Raw genomic sequence first — 19,189 nt, forward strand, 5'->3', positions numbered from 1 at the left:
ACAGGGAGGGACCAATAATCCATTTTTCCTGGCTTTTTAGTACATTTTTCACAAGTTCCCAAGAGACATGCTGGTGACAGTAGTTGACAGTAGGTACTTGCAGTCTGAAGGGGAAAGGCGAGGTGGGCAAACATCATTTCTTTCCTACTGCTCCAGCTGTGAGACTGTACTTTAATCTGGAAAGGCTCAGAGACATTAGTGAATAAGAAGATTTTTTTTTTCTTACCGTTTGATTCCTTTTCTTCAGTTTACCCTTTAATAAACATGGAGTGGGAATGAATGAGATAATACACCTTTGCACATTGCATGTTAGCTGTGGAAATTGCCAGCTTCGTGGCAGTTGTGCCAATTTGGGAAGTACTCAGAGTTCACACTTGGGTCTATGGAATATGCAATAGAGGTGTTATACTGCAGATGTTTTTATGTTTGCATATAGTTACAGCAATCAGTCCTTTTCTGTGCTTATTGTACCTTTTTACAGTTGCCGGTCCATGGTGTTTCAGAAGTCCTGTAATTGCCTCTGCCCCAACAGGCTGCTATTTTCAATTGTTCTCACATATTTCATAAATTTCTCCTATATTTCTCATGTATATACATGTGTGTAGATATATCTGTATTTATGCCCTTTAATATACATAGGGAAGAGGAGTTAAAAATGCTTGTGCAGTTTGTATGGTCTAAATGGAACTGTTTTAGCAATCAAAAGGCTTTAGAAAGCTAATATCTGACAATCAAAAAAGTTTCAAAGTGGTAGATGAATGAGAGAGGGTTTGCATCCAATCTGTATTTGGAACCAAAAGACATGTATAGCTTTATGATCGGATTAGGGAGGGCAACTAGTACTTTATCCCAAGTCTAACAGTTAGAGGAGAAACTTGAATCCTTTCACATATTTTTAGATTCCCTTTCTTCCTGGTAAGAATGAAGTTTTTAGTAAGGGGAAATTGATAAATGTTAGCTTTCCCTTGCATATTTCTGCTATTATACACTGTCTCTTTTTATTAAGAGTTAATATTATGGTTTAACATTGACTATTTTCTCCTGCAGTTTCTTGAATGACATAATCTGTAGATTTGTTAGGAATGGGGCCTGTGTGGGAGGCTCTGCAGATAAGTTACTACCAGGACTAAATTTTAAGAAGTGGGGTCTTTGCAGTGCATCGCTAGCTTGGTTGTCTTCCTTACCTCTGCTTGAAGTGGTGATGACATACGACCAGCCACATAAAAAGCTGTTTTTTGAGTTAGCTGTCATGACTATCTATAGCTGTTTTAGTTTGAGCAGCTTTATCCTTCAGGAACCGAATAAAGCGAGCAATCTACTATGGAAGATTACTTAGCTCTCATGTTAGTTTTCTGGTACTAATACTAAGGTCTCCACCCACAGAGACTGCTCATGCTGTGCTTTTAGGGACTGATATCTATGGAAGGTTTCCACTGTTAATGGGAGGTGGTTTGATAACCAGTATTCCAACTTTTCTAGGCCTGTGTGAAATAAAAATAAAACGGGTTTTAAAGTTCCATGCTTTTTTTCTTGTATGTATTTGGAGAACCCGTTTGTAGTGACTTGTTGAAATACTGATAAAACACTGCTATATATGACGTGATTGCAGGATCTTCCTTTTCATCATGTTTACTAAAAGGCAAGGTGTTGTATTTTGACATAGGCTTCCCATTAATTACTGAGAATGAAACAGCTTTGTGTAATGCTTCTGTGCTTGGAGTGTAACCACTGAGGAATGATTAGCAAGAGGGAAATTGACCATGAGATGAATTCTGTCTTTTAATTTGATGAAATAGAAGTAACATTTTTGTTGTCTAATCAAAAGACTTTAGTAATACTTAGTCAACACCTTTCTCTCATCCCTCAAGCAGTTGCATTTAACTGGTATAGCAGGATTCAGGTATTACTAATCCATAAAAGACTGGCACGTTTTCAAATCTTACATGGTCTTATCTTCAGGTAGGTGAAGTTGGTTAAACATCTTCAGAATAGAGAAGTACACAGTATGACGTGTGGTGCATTCTTGTAATCGCTGTAAATCTAAGGCGTACTAATAATGTTGTTAAACCTAGTATACTAGCAACTGCTCCTTCAGTTTTTCTAGGGTTTTATCATTGTGAAAATAAAATCCTGTAAGAGTGTTTAACTTGCTTTCTGAGTCATTGATGTAGTCAACTTACATGACTTGTGTGCTGCTTGCATGGGGAAGAGATGGTAAAGATTCTCCTCTGCCCAATTTCCTTGTAGTTTCTGTTTAGAAGTTGTTATTTTGGCATTTAAGATGATGTTTTTCCCTTTTCTTCAGTTTCTAAGGGAAGATATGCAATACAAGGATGCCTCTAATAAACATAGTCACCTGCACAGAGAAGACAAACATATCACCATTGAAGATCTGTGGAAACGCTGGAAAACATCTGAAGGTAGGTAAAGAGGAACAGCTAAAAATGATGGTAGTTATTGAAATGGACATAATTCAACAATTTTTCCACCAAGTAGTTTAGAGTAGTAAATGGATGACCTCTTAAAGAATATTCATGAATCTGTTTTGGTACTGTTATTTATAGGCATGTGTAAACCTGACTAAAAACTCATTCAGTCCAGCTAGTGTTAATTTCCTCTTGAGTGCTGGGTGTATCCTAAGTAAACTAAGCTAGCTTACACACTCATCCATATGAGGTTGTAATTTATGAAGGTGGCTGTTGGAAGTGCTGAATTCCAGATAAGCATGTTTTTAATTTAGTAAGCCCTAACAATTGCTGTCAAGCTATTTTTAAACATTTATTATATGTTGTAGTAAGTGGAAAGTCCAGTGCGCTTTGATGTAAATTTTCTTTGGGCTACAAAGAGCTAGAATTCTTAGTCCAAAGCATTTTGTAATGTCTTTTTAAACTTGGGATACAGGAAAATGGACTGACAACCCAACACTGCCATTGCTCCCCCACTTTGATTTGAATGAAATAAATAAGTTGAGCCAAATATTCCAAATATCAAAAGACAGTACTTAATAAGCAGTACAGTGTTTATTGCCAAATATGTTCCAGAATGTAGTGATTAAAAAAGAAATTCCTAGAGGTCTGCAATGTTAGAGTTGTTAGGAGAAAAATAGTTACCTTTGGGGGTTTTTTTTCCACACCATTCAGAAAGTGTTGTGCTAATGGTGAGCATATAGAGATCTAAAAGTTGGTATTAGTCAAACAGTTAAAAGTAGGAACAAAACAGGAGTGAAACTAGGAACACACCATTGGTTCATTCTGCTAATGTAGGAAGTCATTTAAGTGCAGTCTGAGGTAATACATTGGTTAAATGTTTGCTGTGTAGTAAATATGTACGTTTTAACCAGTGATTTTTAGCCTCATCTCTTCAAATATTTTGTAAATACTTATTCACTAAAGATAGTGTTCAATGAAAGTATTGCGACTAAATTAACAGAGAAAATTATCTTCCTACAATTGTTCCTCTATAAGTAACTCTTCAAAAATTTAGGCTATAGTGGTATCAGAAGTATCTCATTTGTCTGTTGTGTATATCTTTGTTCCAGGTTTCTTGAATGTAGTGAGCAGTGTGAGTAAGACTAAAAAGATTTTGAGAGGAATGTCTGGTCTTATTGTGTCTGCTCATAATGGCTTTACAGTGCATCCTGTTGAGGAAACTGAAGTTGCACCACAGGGAAGGCCCTTAGAGTGAGACTCCCAAGCGCTGTTAACAGTCGTCTGGTGACTGTTAGAAAGCATGAAGCCCCTCAAAGAATAAACTACTTTCATTTACTATTAGTTAACATGGAAAATACTGTTTTCCCTTACTAGACTTTTTAGGAATTTTGGTTTTTTGTTTTTTTTTTTTCTTATGTGCTGCTAGCTTATAGTGCCAGTTTAATGCAATTTGACAGCATTAAACAAGAGGGTGGAAGGTAGTGTAAATGACGGTATCAGTAATTTGAAACTTTGTTAAGTAGTCTGTTGAGGTATCTGCATGAGAATTACAAGCTCTAAATAGTGCCCTTGACAGTGCCCATTAGTTCTTATGCAGAAGTGTCTTCTGGATCTATTGCTGCTTAGTTTATGCTGAGTAGACTTGCTCATTCCTTCCCATAAAGCTTGCTTGTTTGCCTTAAGTATTTGTGAAATAGCTTAAAGTTGCTTTCTGTTTAAGATATTGGTGATGTGAGACAGATGAGATTTTAGGGAAGAAATTGAAAACACGGTTTATGGTATAGTAAGTGTGTTATTGCTGTTTGTCTCCTTTTAGGATTAAGAAAAACAGAGGTTATTTTTAAGTAGTTGCTTGAGAAGAATCTTGTACAGTGAATGGAACCCTGAGGATTGGCTCCATTCAAAAGTTTGAATATTGCCTAATAAAATAAGAGAAGCAGCTTCAGAATATTGCTTTTTAATATTTCTGGCACTTGGCAGGCTTTTGGTATCTCTACCTGGTGCAGAATCCTTAGGGCATTGTCTGTACTGGTGCAAATTAAAAGGAATTTCAAGGCTGCTATAGGTTTTACCTTCATGGAAGGAATCATATCTTAGCTTAAATCAGCATCTAGCCTATTGTTGCTGTGTTGTCACACAGTTTCAATGTTAGTACAAAACAAGACTGTCAGTTTAGTTTAGTTGATGTTACTTACACTTTTTGCAATCTTTTAAATTTTTTAATATCATCTAATTCTACAGAGAGCTCCATTTAGAGGAATGGCTAGAAACTAGCATAGGTGTTTAAAGCATAGAAAACATTGCTTACTGAAAGTCCTCAGGCTTCTATTATTGTCTGTGTCTGTTCTTTAAATGTAAATGCCAGTATATGCTTGTTGTATGGTATTTGCTTTTGACTGTCTCCTTTTAAACTAAGCAGTATTTATACACATACAGACCCTTTCAGCTATTCTAAAGTCAAGCTTAGTAGTTATTGTTGGGTTAAAATCCAAGGTGCATCTTCAGTATTTTTTCTACAAGGGCCTTGAAGAAGTGGTAGTTGTGAGTGCAGCAAAGGGGACAGATGAACATTTGTTCTGATGTCTGAATACCAGTCTTTGTACAATTATCTTTTAAAGTTCTGTGTCTCGAGGGTGTCTGCCTTCTCTTTTTTTGCCCCTCTAATGGGCTGAGATCATATCAATTTGCTGTCTGAAGAGAGGTGTGTAGGTATTTAGTCTCTATAGTAAGGGAGTCTGTAAAATCAGTGCAGCTGGGTCTTCAGCTGGGTAGTTCTCTGACCTGTCTTGGTGAACAGGTAGGGTGCTGCATTCTCTGTGATGTAGCATTGTCCCTTGGGACTTGATTTTGTAGCAAAGTAAAACTGTAGTGGTCAAACCTGGTGTTCATGAATGGTTTACTATTGTCAGACTAAGTTCTGACAATCAGATCTGAGTCATACCAAAACTAGTTTTTACAAACTGCCTTAAAAAAAAGTAGGTTTTCTCTACCGTTGTGGCATATTTGACCTTTAATGTATAGTATGTCCTGTAGACTGCCCTATAATACAAAAAAGCTTCTCCCCTGCCTTGTGTATTTTTTTTTTTTCTTTAACTCTTTTTTCCTTCTCTGTGGAAAGTAGAAGGTGACCTGAAGTCTGGTACCTTATTTATTAGGGGAAGAAGATAAAAAATGGCTTTATGTTTGTAGGTGAGATCATTTGTTGTGTTCTGAAGTAATGTTGCACAAGTCTTCTTGCAGCAAGTGGGACTAAACTGCATACCACAAAGATGTTATGGTCGCCTTGCACTTTCTTAATCATTTGCTGTCTCAGGTTTTAAAAATCCGGATATTGGAAATACCTGCCAGCAGGGCTTGGCTAAGGATGAGTTACATAATGCTGCATGCTGTTCCAGGCAGGACCAATACAGTGCTGCAGACTGGCCCTTCTGCGTGAGAGGAAACAAGAGTTGTAATCTTAAACTGTTGAAAAGATAGTCAGGGTTACTCCTCTCTTTTGCTTTTTCATGCTGTTTAAACACCTACTGGTGGCAGCATATTTCATGCTGATGTTGCTGCTGAAGGTCCTGCTAAAACAAAACTAACTTATGAATCCTTGTGTGTGCTTGATACAGAACAATCTTGTGTTTTTCTGTATTCCCTGTTCAGCCTGTTCTCAACTTTAAGCCTAATATATTGCTGTCATTCACTCCTTGCCATGAAATACTCTTATCGAATGTAATTTGATTTCTGAAAGGAGTAGGAAGCCCATAGGAGTACTGAGGCTGACCGTGTAATGTTGTTTTACTTCATGCCTCCTTGCCCTGAAGCAGTGTACAAATTTAACATGAAAAAATGATACATAGCCTGATCTTCTAATCAGCCATTAATGTGGCTTAGCAAGGAGCAACTTTCATATAGGGCCAATTTGAAGCTACTTCTGCTGTCTTCAGCTACCTTCAGGCATGTTGTAATAGCAGTTAAAAAAAAAAAAAAAGTACACCCCCCCCCCCCCCCCCCCCCCCCCCCCGCAAACTTCTGATCTGAAATAGAACAGCTGATGCAAGTCTAGAGACTTGAGTGCTGCACTGGGGTATAAACACTGTAGCTTCTACACCTGCCTGCCCAAGGCATGTTGCTGACATCCTCTCTCTCAAGATATCTATTTGTGAAAATACGTGTGAGGGAAGGATGTTATGGTTACTCTTTAATACTATATGCATTTAACTTAAAGTAATTTTCAGTTGCTACTCCACTGTCTGAAGCACTGTATTCTTTTTGGGTGATTAAAATAAAGAGAAGTTACAACCTCAGTTAATTAGTAGGAGCTTGCACATGGTGATTGGCAATGCTGATCGAGATGAATTTCAGCTGGCCTGCTTGCCTTTCAGTACACCTGGTGTATATCACTTGTCTTGTGTCATATTTCAGTAGGCTATAACTGCTTCTACTGAAGAAATGCCAGTTTGCTTCTCAGTACTGTATGCTGCTGTAGAATAAACATACATGTTGGTCATAAGGTCTTATTGGAGACAAGTCAAGCAATACATCTTACCAATATATAGCATATAGAAGATATCAACACAAAGAAACAGTCTGAATGTTTTCACTAATATAAGTCAATCTTCCAGGGCTCCACTGTGATGCTGTAGGAAAGGGAGGACAGGGTACTTTAGGGTCTGGTTCCACCTGGAAAAGTTGGGGATTTGCAGGCACTGACACTGGAATTCCACTAATGCAGAATTAGTTTACATAATAAATCTAAATTTCTTGTGAAATACATGCATGGGCAGAGATTCAGACCATGAAATCCCAGAATAAGACTTGACTGTATGTATTGATTATGCTTAGCTTCAATGGCAAGTGGTCCTTTAAAAGGACACAACAAACACCGAAAGGTAATTGTTACCTGTTTACATAAAAGTTACTATCAGAATACAGAAAGGACAAGTTCTGATTCTAGTTCAGGATAGACTTCAGTTGCTTCTTTTCACAGTTTCTGTACTAATGGAAGTATCTGATACAGTCATAGATAAGGAATAGCACAGTGTTTTTTCCTAAATATAACTGGTTTGTTTGGGGAAATTTCTGTGATATTCTATGAAGGAAACATCACACCAGTCTAACCAGTAGAACAGATTTGATTGGCTCTACTGTAAACAGCTTCAATATGTACCTCCTTTCTTAACATGATAATGTGTTTAAAATTACTACTGAGTTATAAAAAAGTACAAATTTATGTAAAATTTGACAGAGAGTGACTGCAAAATACTTTCAACAGTAGAAGTGAAAATTCTCAATATTCTTTTTTTCCTTTTCTTTCTCCCCCTCAATTTATAAACTCAGTGAATTGTGTGGCTTCTGAAATTGCATGTTCTGTACTGTCAGTAATAAAGTCTGTAGTGTGTAGTAGCTATTTTAGGTGATTTTTTTCCTATGTCACATAATAACAATGCTTTTGCTTTGGATCAGTTTATGAACATATTTCTGAAATGCAGTTAAGGTGATATTTTTCTGGATGTTCTTGCCACCCTTTTGAGATGATTAGAATGACTTGTAAATCGGATCACTTATTTTTCACGAAACAGTTAAGAGTCTTTGCAGTGTGAAAATGATCTGTTTACAAATAGAGCCCAGACATTTTGCATAAAAGCTTAGAGTAGTATGATAAAACTGAGTCTGTGGCAAGATCAGTACCTGGAAAACAGTTTGTGGTTCAAAAGCAGAGGAAGAAATGGGACAGCATGCTGGGAAGGAGGTGTAGCCATTCATACGGGTAGAATACAAGTGGTTTGTACTGTGAGTTTATTTTTTAAAGCTGTAAGTGGGTCTGTGAAATGTGTTCTGTCTCCGGTTATCTGGAAGGATGAAAATCTGAAATGTGTAAGCTTATTTTTCAGCTACGCTAGTGTAGACAAGAGACCGAGAAGTCCTTATTTCAGTTTCGGTGTGGACTGAAATATGAATTTGAACTCATAAAAATTTCTGTTTCCTGCAGCTTACCTATTAAGCTTTCAGCAGCTCTTTCTAAAGGATCTTTGTCAGAATTCACCACTGCGAATGTGTCCTTGTGATAAGGTTGCTAAAGAAATCTCTGACCAGCATTGTCATATACATGCAAGTAGTTTTAGATAGAGAAATGTTTAAAGGCGGGGGGGGGGGAGCGGAATTGTTCATGCAAAGGTATATCTGTCCAGAAGGAGGCTGTTGCTTTATTTCTTTCATGTGCAAACAAACTTCTGCAGACTTCATAAATGGAGACAACAATTTCACTTCAACTTTGTCAGTGTGAAGCTGTAAGCTGTAGCAGCTGGCCTGTAAGGGCCAGAAATGTGATTTTTTTGTTTGTTTTTTGTAAAATCTATGGGTAGTAATTCCTTATTTTCTTAGAGCACATGTAGTTATGAAAGTTTATATAGACTGTTGCTGTTATACAGGAAAATTGTTAATTATTCTCTACATATGTTTAATTTAAATAATTTTTCTTAGTGGGAAGATTATTGCATGTGATACAGCTCTTTTGGGCATATTTGAGAGAAATTTAATTGTTTTCTTGTTAAATTTCTTCTGTCTGAAAGAAAATACTGAAAATCTTCTCTCTTCCTCTCTTCTCTGCTCCCATTTTGTGGTTAGTAGGCATGAGCCTCTATGAAGATTCTTGTGAAAACAAGTTCTTAAGCCATCACCCTGGGAAAGATCTTGGTACATTGCCTTAAAAGGCTACAACACCTGCTGACATGTGTTTAGTTCTGCAAGGGTAGCAAGGACAAAAGGATTGAGGCTGAGATCAGTTTAAGTAGATAACAGTCACAAGATGCTGTCCTGGTTTAAACTAAAGCAAAACACTAAATTATTCTGTGGAATTTTTAATAAAGAAATGTTTCTATTGGTTCCGTGCTTGCTTGTTTGTAGTTTGCTTAAGCTTCCTCCGAGAAGCTATAATGAAAAAGGCAAAATGCCAGAAACACCTTGGTGAATGTTACTTCTAGTTTTTCTGCAATTATATTTGGCTAAACCCTCTTGCTCACTGTAACCTGCTTTTCTATTGCTTGTCTTCTATGTCTTGCTATTGATTTTTACAAAAATTAAATGTAACTAAACTGACTTTTTCTTCCAGTTCATAACTGGACTCAAGAAGACACTCTTCAGTGGCTGTCAGAATTTGTTGAACTGCCCCAATATGAAAAGAATTTTAGAGACAGCAATGTCAATGGAACAACACTTCCCAGGTGAAAGTTTCTTCTGGATTAGTTTCAAATGCTTCCCTGTAGGTTGCTGCTTTAGTCTGTATGTGGGAACAACTATGTTGAACCTAACGTCTAACAAGATATGGTCAAATGCAAGAAAAGAGAAGTGTGCTTGTAGTTTTGAAGAGCTGGCTGCATTTTTTTCCTGCCAAAATATTTCAAAATATAAATGCTTCTTGCCACTCCTTTCATCTTAGTTTTGTTTCTTGCTATTGAAGCTTTTATCAATGATCGCATAATTCTGTATGGTAGTGAACTTTCTTTGAACAACTTCCAATCTATTGTAGGGATATACATCAAAAACTATCTGCAGAACCCCTTTTCCATACCATAACTACTAAATTTGAGTATTGCATGTATTTCAGAGAGATGTTGTCACAAGTCTGCAAATACACCACTACCTTTAACTATGTCAAATGGATTTATTTCATGATTATTCCAGAAAGAAAATAATAGGAAATGATTTGATGTTCTTCATTTGCCACATGCTGATATGTTGCTTTTTATAGCACTGCTGTCATTGTATTATATCTCTCACTCTAATTGCATAACTATAATCTATATAACTGTGGGAAATGCTATTGATGTATTTCTTTCCATAGACTGGTTTTGAATATAGCTTGTGGAATAGGTAACATTTCGTCTTTATCATTAACAGAATAGCAGTTAATGAACATGCTTTCATGATATCTCACTTGAAAATAATTGACCGGAGCCATAGACAGAAGCTTCAGCTTAAAGCCTTGGATGTTGTTTTATTTGGACCTCTCACACGTTAGTAACTTTTTGGAGTTTTTTCTTCTCTCTTACCTGTAAGAATTTTAAAAAGAGAATATTTTCAGTGACACTTGATACTGTAGGTAGGACAGCTTATCTATTTTGTGGATGTACTGATGGATTGCTTGGCATGTGTTGTGGCACTGGGCAATGAATTGAGAAAGGTTATCAAGATGCTGGGATCAGGACAAAGGTTCATGTCTGTGTGTAAGATTACATAGAAATTTTAGTATAACCCCACTTGACAGATGGATGTTGCCTTTTGTGTCACAAGATGTGTCCTCTAAATGTTTTTGACTGTTTAAATTACACTCATAGCTAATGTTATATTCACTTCCCAACTAGCTTGGACAGTGTAAGCTGGGCTGCTGAAATGAGAGGGGATGACCTTCCCCAAGGAAGAAGAAAGGAGATGGTGGTGCAAATCCAATACTAGTGTCTTTTGTGCAGACCTGAGTTTAAGTGCAGTTAAATTTAATGCAGCAGTTCCACATCTGACCTATTTTAGCATATGCAGACCCTTTCTTACCACATCACCAGTGGTCTGCATGCTTGCTTGTACACAGTTATAGATCTGTTGCATGTTGGATATTCCTGAACTACAAGGCCCTTTCAGAGCTTGGTGGTCAGTTTGGAGAGTAGTAAAAGGCTTTGCAAAAGTCAGGCCAGATTTGAGCTGACCTGACTGAGCTGAGTTAGCCTGACAGATCTGAGCTGGAATTTTTAGGGCGAAAAAAAAGCGCTTTTTGTTTGTATTATACCTTTAATGCTGGCAGAAACTGTCTTTTAAAAGTTTGTTTTAGAAAGCAGCAAGTGGCTATAAAAGTTGTACTAACAAAGAACTGTATGTGAATCTTGGATATGACACTTTGAACAATCCAGGTTTTGCTTTTACAAAGTGCTGCTATTAGCTACTTACCCTTTTAAAATCTACTTTATTTTGTACAAGTGCATTTTTAACTCGGCATAGGGTATTCCAGAGGGTGCAGACTGGGGAGAACTTACTCAAACATAACTAAAGTTCCTACTGGCCTGATAAAGTGTCATTGGGGAAGCTCTCTCAACTCATTTAAAGAAAGATACAGACTAGGTACTGTAAAAGCTTAGTAAGTTTTCCTCAATCTAATGTATGTTGTAGTATAGATTAAGTAGATTGTATTAGTGCAGAGTTGCTTATGTTGTATGGAGAATGCTCTGGGATCCATTTGAAAGGTTGAAAGGTAGTTGTTGGAGATGGTTTGAGATAAATGAGATGGAATTCTGTTTAGCATCAGGTTTTGTCCCCTTTTAGACTGTGGGGGTGAAAAAAACCAAGTCCATACTCTGTTGTCTGTATCAATGAACTAGTTAATGATAGTGTTATTCTCTGTGCAGGTCCCCCTCACAACTGGATGAAGGATTTTATATTAACAGTCTCTATAGTTATTGGTTTTGGAGGCTGCTGGTTTGCATATACACAGAACAGAACCTCAAGAGAACATATCACAAAAATGATGAAGGACTTGGAAAGTCTCCAAACAGCAGAGCAAAGTCTTCTTGACTTGCAGGAAAGGTATAAAAACAAAAAAAGTTAATGTTTAGTTGTCCTTTTGTTTTGAGGTTAAATACAAATACAGATCCTTTGCAGTCATAAATTATTTGCATTAAGCTGCCTTTGGATTTTGTTCATTTTGCATAGACATTGTCATTTCAGTGATGATGGGTTTTGGGGTAGAAATTGCTCCTGGGTATTTTAGCAGGCAATACGAACTTGGGGATGAAGGTAGAGAATAGAGGTTCAACCTTCTTTACCTACAGATTTAGAAGTATTTACTGTTATTTTCATATAAATACAGTTTACTTTGGAATACTTGCATACATGGAAATGAGAATATTTCTCCTGTTTTTAAGCTCTCAAGATTGAGACAGACCTGGACTGATTACTTTCTGTTGCTTATTTAACAGTGTGAGAGTTGATGGTCTTCTCTGGTGCACCTGTAACTCAGTTGTCTATAAAGACTTGTACTTTGATCTTACTACACCTGTAATGAAGGTTCACCTAAAAGTTTGCATATTTTGTCTGATGTGGAGATCACGTTGTGTGATGTAATTGCTGCTGATTAATGAAGCTTGCACAGTCTTTATTATCACAGAATGGTTGAGGTTGGAAGGGGCTTCTGGAGGTCGTCTTGTCCAGCCCCACCTGCTCAAGCAGGATCATCTAGGACAGGTTGCCCAGGACCATGTCCAGGTGACTTCTGAATATGTCCAAGGATGGAGACTCTACCACTTCCCTGGGCAACCTGTGCCAGTGCTTTGTCACCCTCACGGTGAAAAAGTGTTTCATGATGTTCAGATGGAACCTCTTGTTTTGGTTTGTGCCCACTGCCTCTTGCCCTGTTGCTGGACACATTTTCTTCTCCTGAGGGCTGCAACTTTTAACAAATATGCTGTGTATTTTTCTCATATTTTTTTTCAATTGTGAAGGCTTGAGAAGGCACAAGAAGAGAATAGAAATGTTGCTGTGGAAAAGCAAAATCTAGAGCGCAAAATGATGGATGAGATTAATGACGCAAAACGGGAAGCTCATCGCCTAAGGGAGTTGAGGGAGGGAGCTGAATGTGAGCTCAGCAGGCTCAAATATGCAGAGGAAGAGCTAGTACAGGTATCTGCAAACTGTTTATAATTTTAGTGTTGACTTTAAATTGGTCCTAGTTTTATTAGATCCTTAGGAGTGTTTAAAGCAGAATTTTTCTAATGCTAGATTTTAATAGAAAAAAGAATTCTAAGAGCACTTAATGATTGTCTGTCAACCATGCCATTATCTAGTAAAATAATCCTGAAACTATAAAAAAAATTATACTTTGTATATTAGCTTATCATAATGTTGTTGGATTCATGGAAAAAATATATACAAAAAGCCTTTTTTTTTCTCTCTTGTTATCAGATGAGAGATAGCAGCTTTGTCTCTTGTGTGTAGCAATAGGTTGGATTTATTGTACTAAATAAAAATACTGTCTTGCAAAAATATTTAAGCTTCAAGTTAGGGACTATATATCATAGGAGAAAAAAATCTGAGTATAATATAGTATATGGAAATTCATATGCTGTATTTCAGAAGTGCCAGATCTGCCTTCCTAACAGCAATTGGCACACACCAAAGCTCTGTAAAGCCTTAGTGTGTTGCTGTGGGGTATAAAGGTGCTTATATTTCACTTTCTTCTGCTGTCAGTTCTAACGATACTCTTGGTGACACTTTTATTTCTTCTTGATTGCTAGGTTCGCATGGCTTTAAAAAAGGCTGAGAAGGAGTTCGAGCTGAGAAGTAATTGGTCTGTTCCTGAAGCTTTGCAGAAGTGGCTTCAGTTAACACATGAAGTTGAAGTACAATATTACAATATCAAAAGACAGCATGCAGAAATGCAATTAGCAATTGCCAAAGATGAGGTACTAACTCTTACTCTTCAGCTACTTAAAGACTTTCCTGATCTGTTGCTAGATATATGAAATAGTAAATACAAATTATTCAGATAAGCATTTGAATATTTTTTTTTCCTCTGAGTTGTTGTTTGCTACCTGTCAATATTGCTAATGTTTTGTCACCTGTGTTAAGTATATAATTCCTAGTTTTATGCATTTCATTTTATCTTGCTTTTTAGGCAGAAAAGATAAAAAAGAAGAGAAGCACTGTATTTGGAACATTACATGTTGCACACAGCTCCTCCCTAGATGAAGTGGACCATAAAATCCTTGAAGCAAAGTAAGAGTTATTACCAGGATGTGTATTCGTTTGTGATTATTAATTCCTCGAACAATGGAATTTTTTGAGAGTTATGGAACTTAGTGTCTTAAGTGTTTTTGCACTTTTAAATAAAACAGTTTAAAAGATATTAAAGTACAAATATTTGGACAGTCCTCATGGATCTTCTGGTGTGCTGGAATGACTGCACTTGTGTTGCTTTGCTTTATCATTAAGAACAGTGTATGTAATTTTAATGTGTGCTTTTCTTCAGGAAAGCACTCTCTGAGTTGACGACATGTTTGCGAGAGCGTCTTTATCGATGGCAACAGATTGAGAAGATTTGCGGTTTTCAAATAGCACACAATTCTGGGCTACCAAGCTTGACCTCCTCTCTCTACTCTGATCACAGCTGGGTAGTTATGCCTCGAGTTTCCATTCCTCCTTACCCAATTGCAGGGGGAGTTGATGACTTAGATGAAGATACTCCTCCAATAGTTTCACAATTTCATGGTAAGTGGTGAGCGCAGTAAAAAGAAAGGGGAAAAGTTGTGGAGGCATGGGATTTTAAAGTCAGGTGGGAGAAGAATGCTGAAATCAAACAGGATTGGATCAAAGTCAAAAGGACAAAAATTCTATCTAGCATTTCAGATGCATTTTTTGGGACTTGCATAAGCTGAAAACTGGGTTTTGCAATAGAGATAACATGAAGAAAAAGCCTTTATTCCATTTCAGTGGGGGAGTGGGGGGCAAATCCAGCTGAGGTTTTGAAAGTCTGCTTGTCATGCTTGGATTGCCACTTAGACAAAAATTTATAATAAGTAATGCTGAATTTCTGTTAGCACATTTATTCTTTCAGATGGAAGGGATGGAGTTAGTCTAGGGTCCCTTGAGCTGCTAGGAAGATCACACCCTTTGAGAGGCCGCACGCTACATAGCTTTTCAAACATTCTTTAGTGGCTGGAACAAAATCATGTTGTTGTCGAAGGGAAGCTTTCAGGCAGAATGTTTGTGTTTGGATACAGTGGGTTGTTTGAGTGTGAGGCAGAGAGGCCAAGTGCTGGAGGGAGGGAAATCCAGCTTTGGTTAAACTATGATCAAAAGATACACACTGGGGATTCAGACCACCCTTGTATCTTGAGTCATTGTGTCAATACAAGAGCCTGTTTCATGGAAGTTGTGATTAACTGGACTCTAGAGGCAAATCAAAAAGATGAGCTCCCATGTAGCTATTTAAACAAGCAATAACAAGCTGAGGAATGAGTAGGGAAGAAAACTTTTGTCATATATGTACATTTTTCTTCCAGAGCTGGGATTCTTAGAAGAAATTAGAACTGTATTTTTAAACAGCGTAAGGAGAATGGTCACCACTTCGCTGGCTTCATTTAGTGTGCCTTGGGCACACATTTTTCTTCTGAATGTACCAACCTTTTTTCTACAGGCCACGTTGAAAAGTTCATTAATCCCCTTGCAACACTACTTACTGCAAGTTCTGATCACTTTTAAAGAATAGTGTCTCTCTAGTTGTCTTCACTGTGAAGGCTTTGATTTAAACCTTAGCAACAAATTTCTTGGATGGCCCAGTAAAATGTGGATGCCTAGAGTTAAACTTCCAAGTCTGTATGGAGAAACCTGTGGTCTGATTTCAAAATGAAGAGCTCCATTTATTAGCACAATTTTCCAGATGGTCTAAAATGACAAAACACTTAGATATGTATATAAGACTTCAGACTTTTTTTTTTTTAGCCACTCTTCTCATTCAGGTCTTGCATAGAAGTGAAGCCAGAGAGTAACATGCAGCTGGTTCAGAGGAAGTACAATTGGAGAAGGGCTTGTACAGTTTGTAAGAGCATACTTAATTGAAACTTTACTGTATGCTTTTGCAATTATGGTTTAATTATTTTGTTAGAGTTCAGTTCATTTGGAAGTATTTAGCTAATGGGTGTTGTCTCAGTGGTGAGTTATCTGAATCTTAGTAACATTACAAAAACTTTAAGTGTATTTTTCTGAATTTTGGTAAGGCATGAGAGCCTGATTTTGTTAAAGTGATCACATAGCTTCTCCTTTATTTACTAGCTTTTAAAATTTCTACTTGGTAAAAAAACCCTGGAAACACTTGGGCATGGGGAAAGAGAGGGAAAACATGCTAAATGATCTGTTGTTGAAACCAGTTCAGGAGTCAAATTATTGTATGTTAGTCTGATAACTGCTACATTATTCCCAACTTTTAGACAAAAATGACAAATGCACATGAGGAAGGAGAAGCAAAATGGCTTGTGTCATGAGGCTTCAGGCAAAATGCAGTGTGCAGAAGCAAAACGCAGTGTGCAGACAAGTCAGTTATGAGCAAGACTGTTTCAGTCTTTGGACCTAAACTGAACTACCTGGGCTGTTACCTTGCCCCAGCATCCTTTGATCTCTTAAGATTGACAAAATTTGAAGTCTGCCAGACAGGCTTCTTTGTGCCGCAGCAGTTGGGATGATAGGATAAATGGTGTGAAGTAATAGATGTGTTTAATCAATTCTGAGCTGAAGAACAAAAGGTGATAAAGAAGTAGAGGTACGAGACTGGAACAAAGTCATTACAGGAAGGTGATAGTGAAACTTGTACTTTTCCACTGATATTAGGATTCAGCTGATTTTTAGTGAGTTTCATTTGTAATAGAAAATTCTAAATGTTAAATTGTCGTAGCTGAATCCTTCATAATCCTGTGTATATACACCTACAAGGAACCAAAATGCTTGTAACTTCTCTCAAAATTCACTGATGGTGCAATCCTGTTCTTTTTTACACCAGTGAGTAGGATAGCATCTGATTTACCTGTACACATAGTACAAGTTTGCTAAAGGGATTCTTATTCTCTTATCTCAGTTCACATTTACTTTTTTAGGAATATTTTTGTAATGACACAAGCTTATTTTTGAGCTGCCAACACCTCCTTTCAGGTCAGTAGGGAGTTAATCAAAAGTAAAATCAAAAGTTTGAGTTACATGACAACTGTCATGTTGGAACTTGTAAACCTTTTTTTTCTGCTCAGCCTAGCAGGGGACAAAGTCTTAAGTGTTGGGGAAGGTGCAGCTACTCACTCTTTTGTGAAAGTTGTGATTTCTTGCACTAAAAGCAGAATGACAACTCAACCTTTTCTGAGATTCCAGGAAGGGAAACTAATTCACCTGATGCTAAACTGGCATCTCAAGAAATAAAATGCATTTTGTCAGGCTAGACATCCTTGTTTACAAAAATAATTGAATTTTTTTAGTGTGTTGTGTTTGGTAAACGTTTTGAACATCAGTAAGGGTATGGTCTGTCTTGCCTAAGCAGTGATGCATTCTGTGGGGTGGTTTGAGGAGGGGTATGAGAAATCCTGAGGTTCATAACAGCTAGCCTGAAAACAGGTCTGTAGATTTATTGCCATAGAAGTATTGCTGCCTAATCATCTTTTGAAGGAGGAATTGGATTAGGAACATTTCAGTTTGTTACTTCCTGTTAGATACTTCCCTGGTCAAGTCTTGTGTTGTGTCTCCACCCATTCTTAGTATTTTTGTTTCCGGAAATTCATAGTTAGCCTGGCAAAAGAATGTGTTATCAAATAGGAAATTTTTGAGCTTAAAATGAGGTTCAATTATATATTCTTTGCATGTTATATAAATGAAATTGGTCTTCTCTGTGTAATGTAACTTTCAAATAATGCAGTGTATCTCAGTTGGCTTTTTGGTTAGGTATACCTACATTGCAAAACTTCTACATATTCTTTTAAGCTCCAAATCTCCACACAAGTAAAATACAGGATATTGTGTAACATACTAATTTCAGCACTGCTATTTTTAGTTTATAAAGGGTTGGGAGTTTCAGTAGAATCTTTCTCTTTGTTCTCAAGAGAGCATAGAGCATGAGCCAGAGCTTTGGTGCACATAGAGTAATATTTGGCCCGCACAAAACTGCTGCAGTTGCATTTTGGTTAGCTGCTTCATCTAACTGTAGGATGTATAAGGTGATGCCAGTCTTTCTTCCCCCTAAACAGTCAAGCAATGTCAAAGCTGTTTAAGAATCACTGTGGCTGAAGCAGATACCTGCTATTTAGTCTTCAGAGTAGATATTGTTAACATCAACATCACTTGGAGAGTTTTGGTTTGCTTTTTCTTTGCCTCAGGGTCGATTGTAAAACCTCCCAGCACACTGGCAAGAAGCAGTAGCTTGTGTCGATCAAGACGCAATGTTGTGCCATCATCTCCACAGTCTCAGCATGCTTTGCACTCCCCTGACCCTGACATCCTTTCTGTGTCGAGCTGCCCAGCTCTTTATCGAACTGAAGAGGAGGAGGAAGCCATTTACTTCTCTGCTGATAAACAATGGTACGGAGATTAGCAAACAGCACTTGGAACTCTGATAGGATTATTTGAGACTAACAGTTTAGAATTAGAGGTTGAACCAAGCCAAAAGTTAAAGTAATCTGTAGGATAACATAAATTAATATAGTCCACATGGAACAGAGAGAGTTCTTGTCTGGTATGTGTATGTAAATAGCTAGCATGTCATATACAGTTAAGTAATGTTACAGTCCAGGGTGCACTGAACTAACCCTGATTCTCCATTACAATATGTTACTGGCTTTTACATCTGAAACTAGGATCAAAAGCAATGTCAGCTACTGGGCGAAGAGAAGATGGATGGTAACACAATTCTTACAGCATGTTGAGCGTGTACCTACTCTTGTTACATGGCCTCATAGGAAAAGGTTAAATTCCTTTTGGAAGGAGCAAATGAGCTTGTTGAAAGGTAGGGACACTTGTCCTGAAGAAACTTTTTGTATATGATAGGCTTAAATTTCCTTCTTTCATTTCATAACTTTTCTGACTTCACGTGCCAGAAAGATAGTTTTTGTTCTTTGAAGTGAGATACAAATGACTGATTCTGGGCAGATGCTGCTGCCCACAAAAAACAAGATTGCACAGACTAATTATCTTAAGTTTAGATAATAAAATGATGTCATGCAAGTTGTAACTTAATGTTTAACTTAATGTTTTTTGTTAATTAACTA

At 37.3% G+C, this 19,189-nt stretch overlaps 1 protein-coding gene across 2 annotated transcripts in view; it reads left to right on the top strand.

The window, feature by feature from the left end:
* Window positions 1–19,189, top strand: part of STIM2 (stromal interaction molecule 2) — an 84,277-nt gene that overhangs the window by 57,107 nt on the left and 7,981 nt on the right. The window contains exons 3-12 of one of the 2 annotated variants that reach the window (XM_030013925.2): window positions 2,306–2,420; window positions 9,526–9,637; window positions 10,314–10,429; window positions 11,807–11,984; window positions 12,899–13,076; window positions 13,691–13,858; window positions 14,071–14,171; window positions 14,425–14,663; window positions 18,302–18,503; window positions 18,779–18,927. In XM_030013925.2, coding sequence (XP_029869785.1) covers window positions 2,306–2,420; window positions 9,526–9,637; window positions 10,314–10,429; window positions 11,807–11,984; window positions 12,899–13,076; window positions 13,691–13,858; window positions 14,071–14,171; window positions 14,425–14,663; window positions 18,302–18,503; window positions 18,779–18,927 — 1,558 coding nt within the window. The remainder of the gene's footprint in view (window positions 1–2,305; window positions 2,421–9,525; window positions 9,638–10,313; window positions 10,430–11,806; window positions 11,985–12,898; window positions 13,077–13,690; window positions 13,859–14,070; window positions 14,172–14,424; window positions 14,664–18,301; window positions 18,504–18,778; window positions 18,928–19,189) is intronic. The other variant, XM_030013915.2, reaches the window with a different exon arrangement.

The sequence above is a fragment of the Aquila chrysaetos genome, chromosome 1, assembly GCF_900496995.4.
Source record: "Aquila chrysaetos chrysaetos chromosome 1, bAquChr1.4, whole genome shotgun sequence".
In the NCBI taxonomy this organism is placed as follows: Eukaryota; Metazoa; Chordata; class Aves; order Accipitriformes; family Accipitridae; genus Aquila; species Aquila chrysaetos.